At 36.5% G+C, this 17994-nt stretch overlaps 1 protein-coding gene across 2 annotated transcripts in view; it reads left to right on the top strand.

Annotated features, from left to right (window-relative positions):
- Positions 1-5729: 5729 nt before the first annotated feature.
- Positions 5730-17994, top strand: part of LOC149812064 (uncharacterized) — a 162495-nt gene continuing 150230 nt past the window's right edge. Inside the window, exons 1-3 of one of the 2 annotated variants that reach the window (XM_089993726.1) lie at positions 5730-5938; positions 13842-14098; positions 14795-15007. In XM_089993726.1, the coding sequence (XP_089849852.1) occupies positions 13856-14098; positions 14795-15007 (456 nt within the window). In that variant the 5' untranslated portion in view covers positions 5730-5938; positions 13842-13855. Of the gene's footprint in view, positions 5939-12789; positions 13013-13841; positions 14099-14794; positions 15008-17994 lie in introns of those variants that run through there. The other variant, XM_089993725.1, reaches the window with a different exon arrangement.

Raw genomic sequence — 17994 nt, 5'->3', positions numbered from 1 at the left:
GCTGGTTAGTAATAGCCAACTTGATTTGGTTGTATCCTAAAAAGCCATCCATGAATGAAAACATTTTATGTTCAGTGGCACTATCTACTATGAGATCAATGTTAAGATCATTTTTAGGTGCAGCCTTGTTGAGGTCCCTAAAATCTATGCAGACTCTTACTTTACCATTTGGTTTAAGGATAATGACAATGTTAGTTAACCATTTAGGATAGTCTATTGGTTTGATGAATCCTATTTTTAGCATATCCTCTAGTCTTGCTTTCATAAGCAATTCTACCATTTGGTCAATCTTACTAAGCTTTTGCTTGATAAGTTTAGAGTTAGGGTGCAAGATAAGGCAATGTTCGATACGTTCTGGATCTAGACTCAACATATCTTGGTATGACCATGCGAACATATCCTTAAACTCGTTTAGGAATTCAATTAAATTTTTTCTCTCTTCTTGACTCAATGAGTTGCCTACTCTAATAACTTGAGGGTTTTCTGGGGTACCTAGGTTGACCTCTATACTTTTCTCTCTGACCATGGGAGAAAAGTTTTCTTGCCTTTCAAAAATTCTTTTAAACTTAGGAAGTTTTGTCATATCCTCTTCTGACTCTCCCTCGTCCATGCAGTGCTCATGCCCTAGACTATCTTCATGCTTATTCTCAGGGTACTTTTCAAGAGTAGCAATTTTAGTTTTTTCAATTTTTTTATTTTTTAGGTTTTAAAAATATCCATAATTTTTTGGGTTTTTAAATAAGATGCAGAAACATTAACGAAGAGGGAAGGTTTGACACAAACTTTATGATTCTCATTCTTAGACATGAGAAAGTTATGGAATAAGGACAAAGTGGTGCCAACTCCCAACAAGAAAGCAAAAATATTTTTGGGCTTTTTAATTTTTAACTTTTTTAATTTTTGAATGGTATGATTTAAAACTAGGATTAAGATCACATACTTGAGGTTTGGGTATTGCTACCTAATTCTTGGTCAGACTCATGGTTGACTTCCTTAATAGGAGGTTGCTCTCCAACTATAGAAGGAGAACTTGCATCAACAAACATGTAAGAGAACAAAATATCTAATTCTAAGGTTTCAGAACCTGAGTCCATAACCATATTTTCTCTTAGAGTTTTTGGGATTGAAGGTCCCTCATTCACCGTGGGATTGTGATCTATCCTGTTAGAAGATTCAGGTGGAGTTGTGATGAATCCTGTCTTTTGGAAAAATCTCTCAAAGGGGGACGTAGATTAGATCCAAATCAATTTGGAAGAGGTCTCGTAGTCCAAAATTAGACCACTTCGAGTCAAAGGGTCTTGATTCATTCCTCCATCGCCGCTTGCAAGAAATATGAAGGATGAATCTATCAAATATTGGTTCCTTAAAAAGTGTATACCAGTATGGAAATATCTCATTGAACCTCATGCATTCTTTCCAACGTCCCTCGGTTGCCATTATCAGTCTTTGGAACTCTTCTTTTGAGTTTAATCCCATCTTGAGCATATGTTGTCAGCACCATCACTGAGTTTCTAGGTATGCAAGATTGGGATCTTTGGGTTTTGGAGGCTTTCATTTCAACCAAGGATCATATGTATTAGGAGGGAGAGGAATTTTTCTATTTTCCTCTTGCATGTGGTTTTATTTTCTTTGGATATGCTCTAAAGTTTTTGCTTTCACAGAGAATCATGCCCTTTTCTATTTGACACATTCTTCATATTCAACTTGGATCTAAATTGCCTTATCTTGATGATAACAGGTCATCCCATATGTTTGGTACTTGTTTATGCCCCAAATGTTGGGATCGTTGAAGAGGGGTGAGGTTTAAAGTAGAGACTATGGAATTCTTCCTCTGACTCTTCCTTATATGATATGTCCTCCCATGACTCCTTCATTTTTCTTAGGAAACCTGTACTCCAAGGGTATGGATTGTCTGACAAAGATCCGAAACCAATATCAAGATAGGAGTCCTTTTAGAAAGATTTTGCCACCTTTTATTCTTGTACAATTCTTGTTGGATGAGTTTAGGTTATCTATACCTCTGTCTTTTATAATGGAGCCCATCGATGTCTTAGTCTAGGAAGTGCCTCTAGTTTCCTCTCACAGAATTCTGGGACTAGCGTGCCTGCTGCTGGCTTTCTTATTCATCACAATCTGCTTTCTTATTCATCACAATCTTGGTTAACTATAGCTTACTGGGACTAGCATGCCTGCTGCTGCCTTTCTTATTCATCACAATCTTAGTTAACTATATCTTTTTGCTTGGGTCACTTTCTCAATGAGTGTAACCAATGTGGTTTGCAAAGATTCTAACTTTAGGCCTAACACTTGGTACTGCCACATCTGGTCCTTTCATGTCTATTGATGTGGCTTGCCGAGGTCATTCTCATCCCAATTCTGAAATATGGTATTCTGGATACATTGAGTTGTTTCCATCTTCTTCTATTGATTTGCAGGTTCAGAGTTTTCAGAAAGGTACTACTCGTATTCCAAATCCTCCTTTGACCAAAGGCCACTGAGTGCATTGCAAAGGAATGACTCCCATCCTATGGAACTAGGATCAACCTATGAAAATATCAGCGCAAACCAGTTTACATATCTGTCTGGTTTATATATTTTCTTTACATTATATATATGTATGTGTGTGTTTTGTTCTTTATAGATTTTGGACCTTCTTTGAGCATCTCATCGATCAGACCTCATATATATTTGTTCTATATAATTTATTTAGTAAGAAATATGCCTTATACGGAGACTTTACCACATGTAGGCATGTTTTTCGAAACATGAAAAATCGATGACTCACGATGCATTTAAAACTTTACAATACAAAGTATTGAGTTGTTGATTTTTAGCACTTTCAAAAACACATCTAGACATAAAAAATTCATAATCGAAAATATGTCACTCACTAAATGAATGATAAAAATCTAATATGTAATATCCTATCAATGAAAACTCAATCTTTAAGGAACACTCTTGATTATTATAGGTTGTAGATTTTAAACCTTCCTTTGGTTAGATGGTCTTCCTTTCCACACACACACACATATATATATATATATATATAAAGTGGTAGTTGTGCAACTACCAAAGGACTCACGCTGGCCATCCATCACGGCTTTAATGGATGACAAGCTTAAAAAGTTGAAAAAAATACTAAAACATGCGTTTGCACATTTTAGCGTCTTTAGTGGTGGTTTTTAACTACCACTAAAGGTCTTAGTGAGACGGTAAAAAACTATCGCTAAAGCCTAAAAAATGAAAAAATGTTGTTTTCAGTGTTTTTTGGTTTTTTCGCTGCCCGTCCATTAAAGCAGTGATGGACGGCCAGTATGAGTCCGCTGCGCACCTGGGTTGCACAACTACTACTCTCTCTCTATATATATATAGTGAGAGAGGAAAGTGTTACAATACACAACCATTAGTGCATTCTCATAACGTTTACAATTGATTTTAAGACAACATATGCCCTTAAAAATGTCTTCTTTGTGAATTTTGCAACGGATTTTCTTGTCATTTTTAGATTATATTATTTAATGTAAACATTCAATGACCAATTTACCATTCCATCGAAACCCCTACACATTTCCAATCCATGTTCCTTCTTTGGTTGCCCATCCATCACCCAACCAAAAAACACTGGAAGATAATTGGAATTCAATCCAGCGTGAGTACCAGCTGCTTGCAGGTTTGATGTTGGACTTGATGAGCTCCAACTGCTGGTATGGTCAAACTTCACAGGATTTTGCCCTGCTTCCCGCTAGATGAGGTAATGGCATTGTTGCCAAGCGCCAGGAAGACCGGAGGAACTCCATCTTCACAGGGTTGGACGACCGGAGGAACTTCATTTCAACGCTGGAATTCCAAACCCTAATTATAATACCAGAAGGCTCCAACACCAAAACCTCTAGCGGAAAATCTTGCAAAAAAAGAACCCAAAACAAAAATTTCAATAAAACAAGAAATTGCTGGAAAACGAACCCAAAAATCGAATACAAAAATTGAATCTGACACCCAAATTTCTTTCCTTCTTTCTTTCTTTCTTGAGAGAGAAATCTATATATGCTGAACAATGCTGGACACCACTTGGTAGTTGCCTGATTTAATTCCACTGATTTTTGGTGGATTTTTGGCCATGTGTGAAGAATCAACGAAAGAGGGAGGATGGCTTAGGGAAAGGGTAGGGGATTTTTAGTTAAGGGTAGATTGGTCATTGCATGTTTAAATTAAATAATACAATTTGCATAAATGACAAAAAATCCCATATAAAAAAATACATAGATGTCATTTTTAGCAGCATATCTTGTCCTAAAATAAATTGTGCATGTTATTAAAATGCAAGAACATATATATATATATATATATATATATATATATATATATATATATATATATATATATATGAAAATTGGCAGTTGCGAAATGCTTAGGTACTAAAATGGTGATCAATTGCGCTGGCCACCCATCACGTGCGTTGATGGAGGTCACGTGCAAAAAAAAATAGCATCAAAATGACGAGATTTTCTGCTAAAGAGGCATTAGCGATGACAAAATTGCGGTCGATAAAGGTCATAATAGGCAATTTTTGTTGTTGCTAATGCTCATTTTTCCACTCATAGCATTACAATTTTGTCCCCGCTAATGCCCCTTTGACAGAAAAACTCAATTTTTTGTTTTGTTTTGCGCTGGCTCATGCGATAGACGGACAGCGCATTGGACCACAGATTTTAGTACTTATGAATTTCGCGGCTACCAATCTCTCTCTCTCTCTCTCTCTCTATATATATATATATATATATATATATATATATATATATAAAAGAACTGAAAATATGGGAACTAATGTGTGAACCATGCTTTTCATGCTATCTACATGTTTGGTTTGATGCATAAACAAGATTTTTTAAGGCTTTAAAATCAATGCCTCATAATTTTCATAAATATTAAAGCATTCAAAAATCACATTTTCATGTAAAATACACGGTCGATTCTTGGCAAATTCACCATGGCAAGCACATCCACATGGTTGGATTTTGCAAAAAAAGTGTTGGAAATGCCCATATTTCTAGTTTTCATATTTCAGTTCTGGTATTATACTGATTATACATATTACAATGGGTTGTACTTACAATCTATTTGATACTTCACGATGCAAGTTGTTTTGACTCAATCGTTCAATATGATAGATTTTGTGAGAATTGACCCTTGGATCATGTTAAAAAAACATATATTTTTTAGTAGAAAAAAATTGTTTCATTCGTAGCCCTTTGTATTGCCAGAAAAACCTATACATAACCAAAAACAACAAAAATAAAAAGGAAAACTGCTCTTTGCTAAGTCAAGCGTACATCATTTGAATAAATAAAGATAAAAATCAATGTGTATTTGAATTATCAATTTTGAATCTGAAATATGAAAAAAGGTTTGTATATTTTTGTAAATGACCCTTAAAAGTAATATACATGTAGTTATGTATGTTCATACCGCCCCTATAAAAATCCTTGAATATGCTAGCCTGATACCATATGGTAAATGACGCAACGCAAAGAAAGTTCTGCCATAGCGCGACCAGGCAGTAAAACAAGGTGCAGCCTAAAAAGAAAAGATTGTGGTGGACTATTAGCAGAAAAGATTTACAGGTGGCAGGAAGATATCGTGGTAACTTTCGCTGAAAGTGACCGCATATTCTGCCAGCCATTTTGACGATTTTATCAAGTGGGAAACGCTTCTCCCACGGTGGCCCGTGACCGTGAGTTACCGGGGTCGTTTTCATGGTCAGAGAGAGAGAGCATCGAAAGTTCGAGAGAGACGAGGAGGATTTGCAAAGACTTCCGTAGCATACCTGCTCTCGACTTTCAGCCAAAGCCCTTTCCCCTTGTTTCCTCCAATAGAGGAGCACAAGCTGAAAAGCAGGGAGAGGAAAAACAAGAAGAAAGCCGTGGCCGGTCGTAGACAGGTGATTCTCTCTCTCTCTCTCATATGAATAGGGGCAGGGTGTTTAATTTTCTTGATTTCCAAACGCCCTCTTTGTTCAATGGATTTTTGTCATGGTAATGGTTAATTTTTGGATAAAATTAAACCTTGAGGCCTTTTAGTTCCTTTCTGTGATTTATGCTTGCAAGAAGAATGGGGTTTGTGGAATTAGCGGCCAGCCGACCATCCATTTTTTTCTTTGATTGTTTATTTTTCTTTTAGTTTGTGCATTTTGATGGGAGAAGGAAGGGGGGACGGCGGGTGGGGGGGGAGGGGGCGATGTCAAGGGATGGGACTTCTCTGTGGTTGTGTTGCTTAGGATGAAATACAGACAAAGTGTTTCTTGAGAGCGGTTTGTTGAAATTGTGGAGCCAATCAAAAGGAAATATGTGAAACTAATCTGGATTGTATTACTTGTTTCCTCGTTTCTTTTCCTCAATTTTTTTTCTTTTTCCAAAGTGGTCATCCATGAGGTCTGTCACCATCCTTGATTTCAATGCTGGGAGGATGAGTTCATTACGTGCTTCTAACTGTAAAATGTCTGTGAATTTGGTGATAAGTAATTTCCAGGTGGGCACCTTGTCCCTAACCATTAGGTCTGCTTTGCACATTAGTCTGCTTTTTTGTTTGTTTGTTTTAATATTAGCAACCAAATGTAACCAAACGTTTTTGCAATACGAAAACTACAGTACTAATCTAGACTCATATTTAGTCCAACTTAATGCTCTTTGCAGTTTAATCTTTTCTTCTCATAAAATTGGATGATGTCTAAGTGAAAATTTTATGGTTCCTTGTTCATATACAACAACAACAACAACAACAACAACAACAACAACTACAACTACAACTACGCCTTCATCCCAAAACAATTGGGGTCGGCGATATGAACCAAAAAAGAAAATCATTCTGGGTCTTCCACATGAATCCTTTTCCTCCAATCATTTCTTTTCAATCTTTCTCCTACACATAACATCTACTAACTCTACCAATTTACCAGTTAAAGACCCTATGTTCCAAGTGCCTAACCTAATTTTATGGTCTTGAACTATCTTCTTTACCCCCACCCGTCCAACAAAGTGAGGGAACCCTTGCCTATTTGACACCACACCAGGGCGCCGGTGTGATGCGTCGCTTCTGGGCAACGACCTAGCAACCCTTGCCCATTTATCACTGCCTTCAGGCCTATAGAGTACAGCGCATCGCTCAGTAAGGAACACCCTAACGAAATTCTCATATTGGTTCATATTCATAGGGTGTGACTAAGTTTTTATCCTGGCTGTCACTGGCCTACCGCAACCCTCCTCCTTTATCCGGGCTTGGGACCAGCAGTGTATAACTAAACAGTTATACACAGGCGTTGTTAAATTGAGTGATGAAATCTAGCAACCAAACAAAAAAAATAGTAAAGAGAATAGTTGATGGGATGGGAAGAGATGATAGGTAAGATACTATCTAGGGCTAAATTTTCCTACATGCTTTTAGCTATAAAAATGATATGAATGTTATGTGCATGTGTATTGATTTGTTTTGTGTTAAAATGTAAAACTGTACATATATGTATATATAATAATATTATATTATTATATATATATATAAATACATTTTTTAATTTCTTTCTTTTCTGTATTTTTTTTCCTTTATTTTTATTTTTTGTCTTTATGTCATCTAGTTCAGTTTGAACTAGAATGACTGTTGCTAGTCAAGTCCTGTCCAGACTTGACTAGCAATAGAGCTGTTGGACTGACACAGTCCAACAGCTCTTAATAGAGCTGTTGGACTGTGCCCAACAGCTCTATTGAGTCCTCTTTCAGCTGTGTATATAAAGGGGTGCAGCCCCTCTTGTATTTTACTCCAATGCTTCTTAAGCAATTGGTTTTTCATATCAATAAAGAATACATTTTTATTTTTATTTTGTTTCCAGTTATACCCTTTTTAAGGGTTATGCTTTAGTGTCATTCTTGACACTTGCTCTTGTTAATCAAAGCTCGTGTTTCGAAGATCCCCATTTCATTTCATGGTATCAGAGCCGCGGAAGTACTAAATCTTGAGGAAAAGCTGCCTCGGTTTCCGTGCCCGTTTGCAAAAGTGTTCGCCACTTGAAGAGAAGTGTTTTATCACTTCATTGGAGAAGATTTCACATCTTGTTGTATTGTTTTTTTTTTTTTTTCTTTCTCATTTTCCTTCTTGTTTCTCTTCTATCCCTATTCTTTCTCTCCTTGTAATCGATGAATGACAATGATAAAGTCACCATCATGCCTATGAAACTAAGCGATACGAACTATGTAACATGGGCTTCAATCATGAAGCACCATATATGGGGAAAAGGCTTATGGGGGATTGTGGATGGTTCCGATTCGGAACCTAAGCTATCTCTTACTAAAAAGGAGGGAGATAAAGACGTCCCTCTATCGGAAGAAGAGAAAATCACGGCTATTGCCTCATACGAGAAGAAATGGAAAGAATGGAGAATATCTCATGCGAAGATGATGTCATGGCTTATCAATAGCGTTGACATTAAAAAATGCTCAAGTCTTGCCAAATTTGATCATGCCGATAAGGCATGGGAATACCTTAAGAATATGTATTCCCTTAAAGATATTGCATACGTGTGCAACCTCCAAGAAAAAGTTCGAATGATGACACAAGGAGACAAAACTATTCGTGAATATTACAATGGGTTGTCCGAACTTTGGGAAGAACTTTCCCTTTTAGAACCAAAGTGGCATTGTGCCGAAGACATCGAGCTTCGTCAGAAACAACTCGATGTTGAACATTTTTACCAGTTTATCACTGGATTAAGGCCGGAATTTGAAACCACTAAATCGGCCCTACTTCACCGGGGAAAAATTCCTTCTATTGTTGAAACTATTGAAGAGTTAACAATGGAAGAAAATCGTCTCCGGAAAGGTTTTTTAAAAATTGAAGATGATTCCGTTTTAGCCGTGTCTAGACCAGGGAATCATGTTCGATCATATAGGCCTCCTCACTTTAACCGACAAAATGGTGACTATGATAAGAAGAAAGTTATTTGTCATCACTGTCATGAACCGGGACACTACAGGCCACAATGTCCCAAACTTAAGGAGCTGAGAGAAAAAAGAGCTGCAATTGCTGGATCGGAGCCTAAAGATCAGGATGCACCAGTTTTCCTGGCCCAACTAATGGAGATCCTTCAGCCTCTCATCAAAGGTGCCTCTTCCTCATCTGAAGCTTCAACCGGCGCATCAGCCTCATCTTTTTCTGATTTAGGTAAAATTTCTTGGCTTCTTGACTCTGGTGCATCTTTTCATATGACCCCAAATAATCAAAGTCTATCCAAATGTGTTAAAAATAAAACAAGTGTGTCAAAGGTCTTTACTGCTGATGGGACTTCTCTTGAAATAGAAGGAATAGGAGATTTTGAAAAAATTTATAAAACAAATTTTTTTTTTATTCCAGAAATTAGACATGTTCCCAAATTAAATTTAAATCTTTTATCTGTATCTCAAATTTCTGATTATGGGTGTAATATTTCTTTTTCTTCTCATGGTTGTTGGGTACAGGATCGCCAGTCAGGCAAGCTGATTGGGGAAGGCCATAGAGAAGGAGGACTCTATTACATGGATTTTTTGGAAATGCCGAAGAAAGCTTTTTGTTATAATATTCAAAAAATAGAGTTGGAACTGTGGCATAAGAGACTTGGTCACCCACATATAGCCAAAATCCAACATTTTCCAAATCTAGGGAAATTTTGTAACTCTGAATCATTTGATTGTAAAGATTGTATTCTCGGCAAAATGAAAAGATTACCATTTCAGAACAGAACCTTTTTCTCTTCAAGACCACTTGAATTAATACACTCGGATGTTTGGGGTCCTGCACCAGTAATTTCTAAAGGAGGATTTGTTTACTATGTTATTTTTGTCGATGATTTCTCCCGACATACGTGGATGTACTTTCTCAAACATAAGTCTGAAGTATTTTCATACTTTCAAACTTTTCATAATATGGTTAAAAACAAATTTCAAAATGATATTACTATTTTTCGCACAGATTCAGGGGGAGAGTTTTTATCCAGAGATTTTCAAAATTATCTTAAATTGCATGGCATCACACATCAAAGATCTTGTCCTTATACACCTCAACAAAATGGACTGGCAGAACGAAAACATCGCCATATTATAGAAACCACTAGAACTTTATTAATAGCAAATCAAGTCCCTAAAGACTTTTGGGCAGAAGCTGCCTTAACTGCCACCTATCTCATTAATAGGATGTCATCTTCTTCGCTACTGTCCGAACCTTAATTGCCTTAGCTTCTATCAAAAAATGGTCTATTTTTCAAATGGATGTCAAAAATGCTTTTTTAAATGGAAAGCTAGTTGAAGAAGTATATATGGAACCCCCTCCTGGTCTAAGTATTCCTAAGGGTAAAGTCCTTCGCTTAGAAAAAGCTCTTTATGGACTTAAACAAGCACCAAAAGCTTGGTATGATAGGTTTAGTCGTGTTATGATTGATATTGGTTTTCAATTCTGTTTAACTGACACTGCTTTGTTTATTAAGAATTCTGATGCAGGGATCATTGTGCTTCTTCTCTATGTGGATGATATGATCATCACCGGAAGCGATAAACAGGGAGTTGAAACAATCAAAACACTTCTTAAATCTCATTTTGAAATGACTGATTTGGGCTTGTTGAGATATTTTTTAGGCATTGAAGTTGCTTATTCTCCTAGAGGATATTTATTATCTCAGACTAAATTTGCTTTTGATATTGTTTTCAGGTCTGGTATTACTGATGATAAGAAAGTTGACACTCCAGAAGTTGTTAATGTTAAAATGAAGATTGATGATGGAGAACTTCTTGCAGACCCTACTCCTTACAGACAGCTTGTCGGGGCACTTTCCTATCTATCCATTACCAGACCAGATATAGCACATGCTGTTCATACAGCAAGTCAATTTCAACATGCTCCTACTTCTGTTCATATGGGAGCAGTCATGCGTATTATCAGATACATCAAGTCCTCTCTTTCACGAGGACTTTTCTTATCTTCCTCCTCTTCTCTTGATTTAATTGCATATACTGATGCTGATTGGGGAGGTGATCCCAATAACAGACACTCAACCACTGGCTTTTGTGTCTTTTTAGGGGAATCATTAATCTCGTGGAGGTGTAAAAAGCAGCAGAAGGTATCTCTCTCATCCACCGAAGCTGAATACAGAGCCATGGCAACCACGACCATGGAAGTAGTTTGGCTCCGACGACTGCTTGCTGACATGGGAGTTGAAGCAACAAAGGCTTCACAAATGTGTTGTGACAACAAAAGTGCGATCTACATTGCCAGTAACAGAACATTCCACGAACGCACAAAACACATCGAAATGGATTGTCACTACGTCAGAGAGGAATATCTACACGGGATAATTGATCTGCCATATGTCACTTCAGAATATCAGTTAGCAGACCTCTTTACAAAGCCTCTCGCTGCTCCCCGATTTCACTTTCTCTTAGACAAACTTTCGCTCATTGTACCGTAAGTTTGAGGGGGAGTGTTAAAATGTAAAACTGTACATATATGTATATATAATAATATTATATTATTATATATATATATATAAATACATTTTTTAATTTCTTTCTTTTCTGTATTTTTTTTCCTTTATTTTTATTTTTTGTCTTTATGTCATCTAGTTCCGTTTGAACTAGAATGACTGTTGCTAGTCAAGTCCTGTCCAGACTTGACTAGCAATAGAGCTGTTGGACTGACACAGTCCAACAGCTCTTAATAGAGCTGTTGGACTGACACATTCCAACAGCTCTAAATAGAGCTGTTGGACTGTGCCCAACAGCTCTATTGAGTCCTCTTTCAGCTGTGTATATAAAGGGGTGCAGCCCCTCTTGTATTTTACTCCAATGCTTCTTAAGCAATTGGTTTTTCATATCAATAAAGAATACATTTTTATTTTTATTTTGTTTCCAGTTATACCCTTTTTAAGGGTTATGCTTTAGTGTCATTCTTGACACTTGCTCTTGTTAATCAAAGCTCGTGTTTCGAAGATCCCCATTTCATTTCATTTTGGTGTGCCAATGAATGCATGCCTTTGAAGAGGAGGGTCTTTTCTTTTCCCTGAGAAGAAAGAAAAGATATTATTATTAATTGTTTTCAAAAATACCAAAAGTTGCACATAGAAATAGGTGACAAGAGGCCAACCCAAGTCAGCAAAGAGGTAAAGAAGCTGGAACCACAAAACTGGACTTTATCCAAGGAAAATCAGATTTATCCCATATAGAAGGGTGCACAAAAGAATGTCATTCATGATGAGTTTATAAAGGAAATCAGCATCTGAATTATTTTCTCTGAAAGTGCACCTTTTTCTTTCTTTCCAAGGAGTCCAACAATGCAATGCACAGCTAGCATCTCTGAACTAATTTCCAGCATCTACTCAACCTCAGTTGCGAAGAACGTCATAATGAATCCCTCAATGGTGCAATAGTGCTAGCTGAAAGCTGTAAATCGGGTCAAAATCTAAGCTAAAGATGCCGAAAGAACCCAAAGGACCAAAATAAATGTTTGATGTATTCTTCCTCCTTAAGGCAAAGGATACACCTGATTGGTCCCAGAAGCCTCTCTCTAAGGCATATCTGTGTAGGGACTCATTCTATATAAACCAATCAAGCAAACTTCTTTTCATGATCTTGGTGAGGTGTCTATGAAAGATGTTGATTACTATTGTTCATCCTTGTTAGGTGCACCCCACTTATGTAGATGAATGTGATAAACTGGGATATTACTGCACTTTTCCCCCAAACTCTGTTTTCACAGTTATCCCATTTGTACAGATGATGGCTTTTACTAAAACACCCTTTGGATCTGATGCTTGAATCAGTAGCATGAAATTAAACTGAAACATAAACATGTGATGATAGTTGGATGTAATGACACAGAGAAGTATTCAAAGAAGAGAAATCAATGTGGAAAGGAAACATTTTGCACTTTTTTGGAAATGCTCTACAAAATCAGTTCCTTAACATAATTTATCTTGATGGGCGCTTCAGCAACCATGGCCTCTTGGGTGACTCTAACTTTTCCCTTTTTATCTTTTATGGCATCTTGATTTTTTACAGTTGAACTGCTCAGTCTTTTGTTTTTTCCCTTCCTGATAAGGAGATTATTCAGGCTGCAGTAGATTCATCTCTTGTTTACCTTAAAGTTGAGTCTATTTATTGTTTGCTTTAGCAACTTGCATTTTTTCCTGGTCTGTGCTTGTTCCTTCTATTCACTCAGTCAAACATGTTCTCTCGAGCCACACATTTGTATGATATCCCTAGCTGTAGAATTATGAAACTCAGGAAATTGAGTATGTTTTAAACTCACCCTGTAATCGTTAGTTAGGGTGTATGGTTACCTAGTATTTACAATTTCATTCCATTGGTACTAGAAACTTAAGTTTCAGTAGTGTTCTTTGGGACCGAACAAAAGAAAGCCATTTTTCTTTATTATTGTGCTGGCTTCTGATGAGAATGGCCTTTTATTGTATGTTAGAGCATGGGAATGAATTGAATCTCATCTCTTAAAATGAACATGCCATGATGAGTATGCACTTGAACCAATATATTCATGCATGCAGGCACAATAACAAAACATTTGCAAGCTAGCATTCTTGAACTCTTCAGCATGCACACATTGGTGTTGTAGATTCTATGGATCTGAATATGTAGGATGAATCAAGAGTTTCAATCTGTCAATGTTATGATTCTCATTTCTTCTTGCTTTGCTTTCTTTTATTATGATTCTATGCGAACTTAAACTTTTTTACATTCACATTCTCCTTTTATAGTAAAATTTTGGAGGAGAGATTTTGTCGAAGTGGCTGATATTTGATGTGTTCATTATTTTCTCAGTGCTTTTACAAGCTATGGCAGAACAAGGGACTATTGACAACATCTATGTCACTTGGCGAGGCAGTCAATTGAATGTGGATATTTCGTCAAATGCTACTATGGAGGAATTTGGATCCAAGCTGCAGAAATTAACTAATGTCATACCAAATACGCTAAGATTATTCATTCCATGTTCAGGCAGTAAAGGTCCCAAACTAGTGTATCCTTTCTCAGAAGAACACTCAAATCGTAGGGTGAATGAGTATGGTAATCTTGAGGTAACCACCAGTAATCCACATGCTTAAATTCCTAATAGCTTCAGGGAAAAACATTTTTCCATCTCATTGCATTTAAGTGTCCATTGAATTTCTATTTGTGTAAGCTCCTGGGTTTATCTTGTCTAATGAAAGCCAAAGGTGATGGTTTTCTTAGACTTGACTATTCCTGAACCCAAATATCAATATGAGTTGCCATGGATGTGGGAATTTTGCTGAAGGAGCCATTTTGTTGAGGAACCCATAGAGTTGGCTTGTTTAGTTTTACACGTTTCTAAAAGGTAGTTCAGCACATGAAGGCTTAAGTACATTTTCAACTTTTGACGAATCACTTGAATTTAATACATGTGTGCATTCCTGATTTGCCTTTTGTCTCCTTCCTTTCGGATACAGTGAACAGTTTTAAAAATGTTTTATGTTATATTTTGTTTCTTTTCCTTTAACTTCTCATGTAATAACACAATCTTGTTTTTTCAAGTTAAACGATTGTTGCTTAATCTTTTGTTGTATTAAGAGTTTGCTATCATTACGATAGCACTTATAGGTATTGGTTTGAGAATCTTGAATATCATGTCATTGGTCTTGATTGATAATTTCTTATTGAGCTTGGAAGTGAAATTGCCATCAAGATTTGGAGATATTAATTGATGTTAATTATTTTTCTGATGCATGCAAATATGTGGGAATATGCCATTTCAGGGAAAATCAGTTAGGATGATGGGAGTATTTGCCAATGAAATTGAAGAAGTTTCAGAAAATGGTAAATGGCCAGATCTTCGGATAGCTGGATTTGCTGAGGAGGATAACAGACTGCGACAGAGGATGCTGGAAGGTCCCCCTTCTGTTGTCAAACTTCCAAAAGGAACTTATATATTTTGTGACTTTCGCACACTTCAAATTCCTGGACTTGAGGTTCGATCTTTCTGGCACCTTTATCTTCATGTCTTCTGCATGACTATGAGCGTTTGTTCAATCTTTTAGCTTGTGCAAAATGACTGAGTTTGCTAATACTTGATAAAGCCCCAGAGTCATCCAATCATGCTTTGTTTACTTCTTCAATTTTCATTCTTATTCAAGATGTCGACATTTAGTATCATTGATTAGGACATTGCAATTTCAGTTTTCTTGATAGTCTATATAATAAAGGTTTTATTGACGTTAAAAGGAGAAAATGACACTTCTTGTGTTGTCGCGTCTATAAGAGTCATGAGTTTCTTTTCTCAAGATTTAATAAAAATGCTTCATTTCCTTTTGAACTGATTCATTATAATGTATGAGGATCTTCTCCTGTTATGTGTATCAAAATTCAAATATTATTTGATCTTTATTGATGATTATAGTCGTTTTATTTGGCTATTCTTTTTGAAATCCAAAGATCAAGTTTTTCCAATCTTTCGTCAATTCAAGTCATATTGGGAAACTCAATTCTCAAGAAAAAAATCTTGCCCTACAAAGTGATGGTGGTGGTGAATACATGTCAAATGAATTTACGCGTTATTTGCATGATAAGGGTATTCAACATGAGTTGAGTTGTCCTAGAACTTCTTAACAAAACGGAGTCACTGAACGAAAGCATCGGCATGTGGTTGAAACAACCTTAACAATGATGTATAATGCAAATTTGAGGGCTGAATTATGGTCGAAGGCTTTCCACGTAGCCATTCACTTGATAAATAAAATGCTCCTATCTACTCTTGGGGGAGAATCAACTTATTTTCTGTTGTATGGAAAGCATCCGGACTACTCTCGATTGAGGGCATATGGCTGCTAATGCTTTATTCATATTCACAGTTCCTTAAGGAACAAATTATCTCCCGGGGTCATAGTTTGTCAGTTCATTGAATATGATGAATTCATGGGATATCGCTGATTTGAGCATGCTTCTAACAAAGTTATCATCTTACGTCATGTTACTTTCTGAGCATGTGTGTGGCAACACACAACAGCCAACCAATCACAATCTTTTGCAATCGTTTTGGCCCAGTGAAAAAAATCATAGTGCTGCTGCACCCAACATAACTGATGCTCCTTCTCACAACATAAGGGCAATTTAATCCACATGGTTTCCATCTTTTGATCACATTTATACCAGATGAGAAACGCTACTACAACCATCTGTTTGCCATGGAACAACAATGAATAATATGATGTCATCACAACAAAATATGCCTCATATTGTTCCTGTTGTGGATCAGCCGCAACAGTCTAATGAGGCTAATCTTGATCATGCAGCATATGCACCCTTAGATGTGAATGCTCCTGGTACAATTCAACCACAAATTCATAGCAGTCCAGATACGGGTTCTTCAGCTAATCCTCTTATTCGTATGTCTCCTCGAGTGAGAAACCCACCAACTAGATGGGTAAGCCATGAATCTTTCTCTTTGGACTTTTACACATTCTATAGCTCTTGAACATACTAAGAGCCCAGATCCTTTGCTAAGGCAAGTCAAAATTCTTGCCGGATAGAGGCAATGAATGATGAAATCATTGCACTTCATGAGTGTTATACATGGGATGTCATCCCTAGATCTACAAACAAAAATATTGTTAGTTGTTGTTGGGTATATAAAATTAAGCGCAAATTAGTTGGTAGCATTGAACACTTTAAAGCGAGACTTATAGCCAAGGTCTACACTCAGGAGCATGGGTTGGATTTTGATGAGACTTTCAGCCCTGTAGTTCAGATGGGAACCATCAAGGTTATATCACTAGCTGTGACACATTGATGAAATTTATTTTAGTTAGACGTTAAAAATGCATTTTTGCATTAAAATTTATGTGTTTATTTTAGTTAGACGTTAAAACTGCATTTTTGCATTAAAACTTATGTGAGGAAGTGTATATGGAGCATCCACCCGGATATCCAAAAGGAGATTAAAGTGCCATTGTTCTAAGATTGAAAAAGGCTATTTATGGTCTTAAGCAGGCTTTCCGAGCATGGTTTGACACTTTTAGACTTTTAGTACTGCTGTGAAGACCCTTGGTTTTGAAAGAAGCCACTATGACTATTCTTTATTTGTGCACAGAGAACAGTCTAACATCACTATCATCTTAGTTTATGTTGATAATATCATTATTTCAAAAAATAGTGATGAAAAAATTGCTTGGTTAATGACATTATTGCATGGAAAATTTCACATGAAGGACTTGGGATCTCTCCAATTTTTCTTGGATTACAGGTGGATCAACAATCAGATCATCTTGTTCTTTCTTAGCAAAAATATGCCTGTGACATTTTGCAGTGCAATGGCATGTTGCAGTGTAAGCCCGTGGATACTCCAATGGTTGTTCACACACATTTGAGTGCCATTATTTGGCTGATCCTGAAAAATATCAAAGTATTGTTGGGTCTCTTCAGTACCTGACCTTCACTAGACTAGATTTGATCTTCCCTGAAAATTAGGTATCTTAGTTCATGCATAAGCCTCTGACAAGACACATGGAAGTCGTGAAATGCATTCTGTTAAATTATGTATATATTAATATATATATATATATACATATACTTATATATATATACACTTGTATATATATATAAGTATATATATACATATATGTATATATGCAAGTATATATATACATATATGTATATATACATAATTCTTTTTCTTTTTCTGTTTTTCTGTAAAACCAAAAACCCGACAGGGGTGTTTTGGTAAATTACCATGTAATTTTTCCTTTTTATTTTTTCCTTTTTTCTTTCTTTTTCTCTTTTTCCTTTTTCTTTTTTATTTCTTATTTTTCTCTTTGGAGTACCATAAGGGGCCCCACCCATCTAGTCGTTGGGGCCCCAACGATCATATTTATGACCGTTGGGGCTCCCAACGACTAGAAGGGAGCCCCCCCTTTATGGTCTCCTTTTAGTTCTCCTCCTCTATAAATAGAGGAGGCTCTCC

This window comes from Nuphar pumila, chromosome 17 (assembly GCF_984573655.1).
Source record: "Nuphar pumila chromosome 17, dmNupPumi1.hap1.1, whole genome shotgun sequence".
In the NCBI taxonomy this organism is placed as follows: Eukaryota; Viridiplantae; Streptophyta; class Magnoliopsida; order Nymphaeales; family Nymphaeaceae; genus Nuphar; species Nuphar pumila.
The sequence above is the reverse complement of the archived record's forward strand: the minus strand, read 5'-3'. Positions and strand labels throughout refer to the sequence as shown.